Here is an 8,389-nt window from a genome sequence, read left to right as displayed (position 1 = left end):
CCTCCCACTCCACTAAAAACAAAACAAAACAAAAAAAAAAAAAAACTTTGAAAATCTCAAGAGTTGAATCAGACATTAGTGTGACTATTGACTGGATCTCCTGACCCTGAACTTCAAAGCTATTTCAATCTCTGTTCATTCATTCATTCAATTAACTTGCAAAAAGAGTTTTATTTGCAATATCAGTTTTTACTAAATACTGAACTTATATGGCTTTTTAAAAGTTCTCTATAGATCTTTGAGAAGCTGTAGATAATTGGGAATAAGAGAGTCAATATTTTACAAAAGCAAAAACAAACATTTCTCCCCTGGGCTCTGGCCATTAAGGAAAAAAAAGGAAGGTCTTTGGATTTCTGAAGCCTGAGAGGAAAGAAGGGAGTCAGAAAAATCAGGAGAAATAGCCTCCTCCAACAACCACATCCTCCAGTCCCTAAGCATTTCTTTCCTCTCCCACATCCTCTGACCTGTCTTTTGGTTTTCTTCTTTTCTTCTTTCTGTAAACCCAGAAAGCAACACCTAATGTTTAAGGTGTAAGAACACCTGCTAAATTCCCTGCTTTGCTCAGAGACCCACCTGTTTCCAACTTTCATTGAAGAGCCATCTGACCCTAGTGAGCAGAGACCAGAGTAACTAGAGGAAAGGAAGATGGGAAAGGACCATTTTAGTTGTCCTATTATCTCCCAAGCTCAGTTTAAAAATATACCAGGGGAATCTCCGCTCAGCTCCGCTCCCTTGCTCCTCTCGTTGTCTCAAAATGAGTCATCTCAGAAAGAAGAGGGAAAATGTTTGATTTATGAATGCCATAGTATCCAAAATCATCCAAATGTCATTTTGTGAGAGCAGTTGGACTCCTCAAGCTCTTAACTTGTTCACTTGTTCATTCATTCATTCATTCATTCATTCTCATTTGTTCCTTCATTCATTTTCATTTGTTCATTCATTCACTTTCATTCATTCAATAAGCATTAATTAAATACCTACTGATGGCCCAGTCTTGTGCTAGATGCTTATGTCTAAGCTGGGTTGTTTTTCCTGAGAGTAAGAGTTCATATGTTGCTGTGAAGTGAATGGACTCGGGCCACCCACCCCCCAAAGGGTTCCAGATCACATTAACCTGTCAGAACCAAGGATTTTAGGATCAGATCTCAAAAGGTGATACTGGTGTCTGCAGCATTCAGACCATACAGAAAAGTATCTGGCTGGCTTTGAAAATTGGGGGATAATTGGAGGGTTTTGATTTATTTTTTTCCTTTTGTTTCAAAATTTGGGTACTGGGTAAAGTCTTCTTCTGATGGACAGACACTGCTCCTAATGCTGTCCAGTCACTCTCAGTGGGTAGCTGTGAATCAGGAGTTAGGGGCAAGGGTGACATTCCTAGAGGTGAGCTCTTGGCGTCCTTTGGGGGGTCTCGTGTGTGCCAGGTGTAGAAGGAGCCCTTCTCAGAGCTTATGCAGGAGCAACCTGGCTGGTCTCCGTCTTGGAGACTGTGGCGGAGGCTTCGTCATCACCCAATGGATTCTTGCCACAGCAGAGAGTGGTGATCATGCAGGTTCGGAACTAGAAAGGAAAAGACAAAGATGGCAAGAGAATTCTCTCTTCAGAGAACACCTGGCACAGGGGCTGCCTTCAGCACAAGAGGGTAGCAGGGAATTTGTCTTTGGTTTTCCCAGCTTCCACTCTCTACCTCCATGTTCCCTGCTTCCTCCAAAGACGTTGGGGTCTCTTTCTTCTTCCCCCTCGGGAGCTGCTCTTCAAAAAGGGTTCTATAATATGTCATGCTGAGGTTAACTTCCTCATATAAGTGAATTTAGGATGAGAGGACCTAAACACCCATTCATTTAACTGTAAATGAATGCTATTAAACCAAGACAGGCAAGGAGTAGAGGTGGGAGACCTGGTTTCAAATCTCACTTCTGAGGCTTACTAAGTGTGATGTGTTGGGCAAGTTACTGAAACTTCAGTTTCCTTAGCGGCTTAGCAGCCTTAGGGGCTGCTGGACCAGATGGGCTCTGGGAACCCCTTCCCCACCTAAAAGAGCTTTGCCATTGAAATAGTTCCATGGCAAACTCTCACATTAGAGCATGATTTCTTGTCACACTGTGAATCTACATAATGAGGATAGATCAAATGAGCCAAATGAGAACTGCAACCAAGGCCATCGAAATTATTTTTAGAAATAGAAACATCAGTGCAGCCTCTGAATTCTGGAGATGAAGGAGGGGTGGAGCAGACAGGAGTAACAGGTGAAAGTTACTTAACTAGTTGGTTTTTTAAAAAAGGCTAGTCTGGAATCCATCCTCATTCTTAGGCACTTACTGCTACTTCTGGTTACTTTTATTGCCTAACTCCAACAGCAAAGTTCATCCTGACCTCTATTCTCCCCTTTAACTCTCTAGCTGAGCATTTCCCTCCTTTTCCCCAACCCAGGTACCTGCTTGTTCATCATGATGTAGATGACTGGGTTGTAAATGGATGAACTCTTGGCAAAGAAAGCCGGGAGGGTCATGAAGATTGGGCCAAAGTCAGAACCTTGATGAGTGAAAATGTAAAAAGCCACAGAAGCATAGGGCACCCAGCAAATCAAGAAAGCGATGACCATGATGATGACCATACGGGTGACTTCCTTCTCAGCCTTCTGGGTGGTAGCAGACTCTTGCTGCTGGGCTGCAGCCTGGAGAAAATGTTAGATTGTTTTTTGAGACTGTCTGCCACTGAGTAACAATCATTAGTTTATCTTTTTGAGGGTGTTCATCATTGAATAAGGATCATTACATTATCTTTTAAGGTTGTCTACCATTGAGTAATAATCCTCCTTTCCTGCAAAGTCCTTTCTCCCATTACTTTATGACAGATTTTACTGCTACACATTTTATATCCACTTCCCCTGAAGAGTGTTACAAACAATAGATATTCAGTCATGACTGGCCAGTTGTATGGTTGATTGAATGGTTGACTTGGATGAATCAAGACACAGAGAAGAACAAGAAGGAAAGGGAAGAGAGAAATAAATATCCAGGAAGGTAAGGTAGAACAGGAGGAAGGGACTGGGTTATGAAGATATACTTAAATGAGAGCCTTAGGAAGTAAAAAAGCTATTCAAACCTCTTTGACTGTGAAGACCAGTTGTCCATAGCAGAAGAAAATGACGGTCAGTGGAATGGTGAAGTGAACCACGAACATGTAGATGACGAAAGACTCATTGTTGAACTCAGGGTTGAGAGTATAATAGTCAATTCCACATGAACATTGCATTCCCTCTGGAATATACCTGCAGGAAAATCCCACTCAATTGCAGGACAGCATTGATATTTCAGAGATTGCTATTTCAGAGACTAGGAGAGAAAGTTTAAGGAATAGTGGTTGTCTCCACTTTTGATGATGGGGCATTTCTTTCATTCCCAGTATTTCACATTTTACCACAGTCATTGTCAGTTTTAGTCACCAAGTCCTTGGTTGCCCACGGACCCGGGTACATTCAACCATAGAGTTAAAAAGAGCAACTGCTGGCTAAAGGAAAAAGGAGATAAATAGGAGGGAAAACACTTTTTTTCTGAGTTCTGATTTCTAAGGAGATCCCCAGGAACCCACTGAAACAAAAATAGTATCCAACTGCCTATAAGGGATCTTTGAGATAGAAGGAATTAATTAATCTTAGAGAAGAGAAGACAGAGAAAAATGTCTTCATTGCCAAAAGGTTATTATTAAAATAAAAGGGATCAACCCATCACAGTAGAGAAAAGGCCAGTGGGGTCATATTAAAGCAAAAGATGGAAAATTATCAGCAGGAAACATTGTTAGATGTATGCCTGATGGACTGGGGGACTGCATGGTATTTATTTCCTTCAGCAAAGAGCTTTGAAAATTGGATTGGTCAGGGAGTGTCTCTAATATAGTTTTGTCTTTTGTTTTATTCTGGAGGTGATACAACTTTCCTCCTCAGCTTCTTCTTCTTCTTCTTCTTTGAAGCTTAAGACTAGGTCATGGTGAGAGACACATAGCTACCTGGATCATAGACCATTGATGAACAGTTTGTCCATGCAGATAGACACTCAAGGTCAGAGTAAGTACCATGGGATCTGAGCTAAAGAGGATTGGGCTTTGGTCCCAGCTTAAGTAAGGATTAGTGGTTAGCCAAGGTGAAAGGAGGCATCTTAGATTTTCCATATTCTATAGGCCTCTGGTAGAACCTCCCAAAATATCTGTCCCAACCTTGGTGTCCAATCAGATGGTACTTCTTCCACCTTACTCCCTATATCCTTCCCAAGGAGGCAGTCTGATGCAGTAGAAAGAAGCTGTATTCAGATCAAAAGGATCTGGATTCAAATCCTATCTTTTCTCTTTACAAGCAATGCAATTAGGGGCAAATCATTTAGCCTCTCACTCATTAATTTTTTCATCTATAAAATGAGGGGAGTGGTCTAGATGATCTGAAGGAAATCTTCCAGCCTTGATCCTGTGCTCTTTGATGAATTAATGTTGATTTTGCTCCCAAGGAACACCCGTGAAGGAGCAGGGACAGAATGAAAGGCCCTCTCTCCCTCCACGCAACCAAGAAAGCATCCTTAGGTATCCAAGGGAACTATCTCTCCTCCCCCAGCCTCACCTCCTTGCCTCCCTCTCTACATTCCACTAACCTGGACCAGCCAAAGAGGGGTGGAACAGAACAAGCCAGAGCCATGATCCAAGTGAAGACGACACCCATGATGGCATGGTTCTCCCCAAACCTGAAGTTGCTCATTGGCTTGCAGACCACAATATATCTCTCAATGGCCAAAACCACCAAGGCCCAGAGGGCTACTTCACCTGTAAGACACAATGGGAGACATTTCCTGTTTTAGAAAACCCAGTAGGAAAAAAAAGGGAAAGGATGAAAGGAAGGGCAAAGAGAGGGAAAAGAGGAAGGTTGGAGTCTGACACCCAAACAAATCCAGACATTCTCTTTGACTCCTTCATTATTATGAATAATCAACTTGGTGCAAAATTGTGCAAGAGGTGAAATTTATTTTTTCTGTCTCTTTCCCCTGCTCCCATCTCCATTCAGCACCATTCCCATTCCAAGCACTAAGGACTCTCTGCTGTTGCCCTTGCTCCAACCCCTTAGCTGGGAGGAATCTGATAAGGTCACTCTCAGGGAGGTATTACAGACTTAATTAGATCCTTGCTCAAGGATATTTGTATCTTTGAAGAATATCCTGGGAAAAAAAGGATAAAGCTGAACCCAAAGGAATGGTGGAATTTCAAGCATCCTTGCAAGAAGCATTGTGGGGAGGGGACACCCAGGGACTCAGAAGATTCTCCCTCGGGCTGCATGTGAGATCTAAGCATTCAGAGATTCTCTTGAATCTCTTATACCTTCATGATGTTCCTCTGCTGACTAAGAGGCAGAGGTGGTCCATTGTCCTATATAGAGAAGTCAAGCTGGAAGATACTGAGACTGTCCTTTCAGGAGAACCTCCCCTGACCTCTCAGTTGGCACTCATCCACCCACACCTACATTACTCTATCCATCTTCTGCCCAGAAGCACTCCAGGTCTAGAGGCCAGGAGAGCAGGGAAGATCCCTATACCCTAGCAACCTTGAGTTGCAAAAAGAAAAAAACAAAAAAAGTTTGCATTTACAACCTGTAAATTTATGCATCTAGTTAATTTATGTAAGATTTTTGTACGTTGCCTTAATGTTCTCATATGACAATAGAATACCAAAATTTGTAAGTCATCCTAAGAGTTGAGAATTGTAATTCCCAACACATCATGGTATAAGGAAAATTAAAAGTGCTGCAAGTAAATTGAAAAAAAAAAAAGTAGCCCTAGGGCCACCTCAAGGATTTTCCAACTTTAACAATCTCTAAGGAGGAGCTAGCAGACCACTTATCAGAAATATTTATACAGGGGAATCTTTGAGAGTATGGGTTAGATGAGAAGGTCAGTGAAGTCCCTTTCAACCCTCAAATTCTTTGATTCTGGACTTCGAGGATCATGTCTTTGTCTAACAGTCACAACATTCCTTCTAAATGCAAAAATCTAGAGTAATCGACACAAAGAAATAAGGAAATACAGCATCCTGGATCTCAGAATAGTAACAACCCATTAAGGGATGCCTGCAACATAGGCAGACCAAGCAGCCGGGTGTGGACAACTGGATTTGTACTCAGTGGATGTGGGTTTCAATTCTATTTCTATTCCTCACTAGATGAGTGCCTCAGACAAGTTACTTTATCTGACCTTCAATTGCCTCCTCTGTAAAATGAGGTTAGATTAGATAATCATCCAGATGTAAATCCCATAATCTCATAATCTATGGGCAACACTTGAAGCACACACTTACTGAACAACAGCTCCTGTATGGACCTATTAAGGGCATTGAACCCAAATCTACCAATCTAGACCAAATTTCTGCCATTAGCCATTCTTGGGCAAGTCTCTGGGCAGGAACAGATGTCCTGGAGCCAGCTCTAACCAGCCAGCCAGAGCCAATGCTTATATTTTCCATGTGATCATTTAAATCTCAAAAATCGATAAATCAAGGCTTGCTCTTTTGTTTTTAAGTGTCTAAATGTAAGAAAATAATTCAGGAAAATACTACTAATACAGTTTAAAATTAAATGTGGATCTGGTTGCTAAATGTTTACCAGCACACCCTTGCCCTAAGTAAGACCTTAGTTTCTCTCACCTGTAAATAGAATAGATTGGAGTAGATGGTCTCAAAGTTCCCCTCCAGCTCTAAGCTGGAATCTCTTAAGGTCCCTTCCAGAATTAAATTTGTCAAACTGTGAATTAGCTCATGCTTCAAACATTCCTGGCAAAAAACGTTGTGCATGGACGGGGGAAAACATTAGCACCCATTGTAGCTGTAGCTGTGACAGATGCCATTACTGCTCTTTTTTGTCTCAAAATCATTCCCCTAAAGCATTCCATTCCTCTGAAAGGGCTCTTAAATACTCCCAGCTTCCTTCCCCCACCCTAGAAATGAAATCTATTTGAGGGGAAGGGAAGTGGGGTACAACTGAATTTAAAGTCAAAGGACTTAAATTCAAATCTTGACTCTGCCTGTTGCTACCTATATAACCTCAGGTAAGTTTCTTCCCTTTTGCCTCACCTATAAAATAACAGGATTGATCTAAATCAAAGGTTCCTTAAATTGTAGACTGTGAACCCATAGGGGGTCACATAATTGAATGTGGGGGTTGCAAAACTGATTTGTTATTAGTAAATGTTTGGTTGGTATGTTTATTTTATGTACCTAAATACCTGGAGACACATAAAAATTTCTCAGGTAAAAAGAGATTGTTAGAAGAAAAGGTTGAAGAAGCCCTGGTCTAAATGGATTTTTTAAAAATATATTTCTTTCTTTTATTGGTCTTCTTTAAAAAATATATCCCTCCTCATACCTAGTGAATCATCCCTTTTAACAACAAAGGTTTGAAAAGAAAGAGGAAAAAAACAGTTAAGAAACACTAACTATATTATGCTATTTTCTGTATCCACCCAGCTCTAAGTCTAGAATCTGAAATTCTACCGATGACCCCCATTGGCCCAAGTCCTACAGGCAGCCCTGACCCTGGAGATCTCCTCCCTCTCCAATACTGGATGAGCTGAGAGAGGCTCTTCCTCCCTTCCCTCCAGAATCCCTTACCTCCTGTGGTGGCGAAGAAGCCTTCAATTTGACAGCCAGTGGTTCCAAAGACAAAGTAGCCATTAAGGGAGGTTACAAGGGTGGTGGTGAAGCCACAAATTACCATGAAGAGATCAGCAACTGCCAAATTCAGAAGGATGTAGTTTAAGGGTGTTCGCAGTTTCTTGTGCTGAATGGTGACGTAGAGGGTGAGGAAGTTGATGGGGAAGCCCAGGACAATCAGCATGAACATATAAGCCGCCAGGCAGGAAAACATCCATGGCTCGGCTAGATAGTATTGGGGCTCCTCATAGGGGCTCCGGACCACCCCAGTCTTGTTGGAATGGGGGACGTAAAAGTTGGGTCCCTCTGTGCCATTCATGGCTGCAACTCTGCTTTTTCCCTGGGCCTACAGGGGATGGGCCACTAGCAAGGACCTTCCTCCTCTCCTTCCCAGACTGGGGCAAGAGGCTATACCAGCCACATTAGAAGGAGCTGGGAGCTGTGGCTTGAGGTCCTTATAAAGTGACTCCCTCTGGGTAAGCCCTCCTTCCATGGTGTCAGCACCCAGAAGATTCAGGGCATAATTAATCATCCTAATCCAGCTAGGTTGGCAAGCCCTAATTGGCTTCCCAGGAAGGCACCAAGGTGACTTTTGTCAACTAGGGAGGTGAGCCCTCTTGGAGTGGGAAAGTGTAGGCCTGAGACCCCAAAAGAAAGGGGCCCCCAGGGGGTGAGTGTAGCTCATTAACAAGAAGCTCTGAGCCAAGCGAGGACT

At 42.4% G+C, this 8,389-nt stretch overlaps 1 protein-coding gene across 1 annotated transcript; it reads right to left on the bottom strand.

Annotated features, from left to right (window-relative positions):
• Positions 1 to 1,255: 1,255 nt before the first annotated feature.
• On the bottom strand, positions 1,256 to 8,079 carry RHO (rhodopsin). Its single transcript, XM_003762449.2, has 5 exons — positions 7,633 to 8,079; positions 4,635 to 4,803; positions 3,103 to 3,268; positions 2,432 to 2,671; positions 1,256 to 1,557 (listed from the first exon to the last, which is right to left on the bottom strand). The coding sequence occupies exons 1-5, from the start codon at positions 7,991 to 7,993 to the stop codon at positions 1,447 to 1,449; spliced, it is 1,047 nt and encodes a 348-aa protein (XP_003762497.1). The 5' UTR covers positions 7,994 to 8,079; the 3' UTR covers positions 1,256 to 1,446.
• Between the last annotated feature and the right edge of the window lie 310 nt (positions 8,080 to 8,389).

The sequence above is a fragment of the Sarcophilus harrisii genome, chromosome 1 (assembly GCF_902635505.1).
Source record: "Sarcophilus harrisii chromosome 1, mSarHar1.11, whole genome shotgun sequence".
In the NCBI taxonomy this organism is placed as follows: Eukaryota; Metazoa; Chordata; class Mammalia; order Dasyuromorphia; family Dasyuridae; genus Sarcophilus; species Sarcophilus harrisii.
The sequence above is the reverse complement of the archived record's forward strand: the minus strand, read 5'-3'. Positions and strand labels throughout refer to the sequence as shown.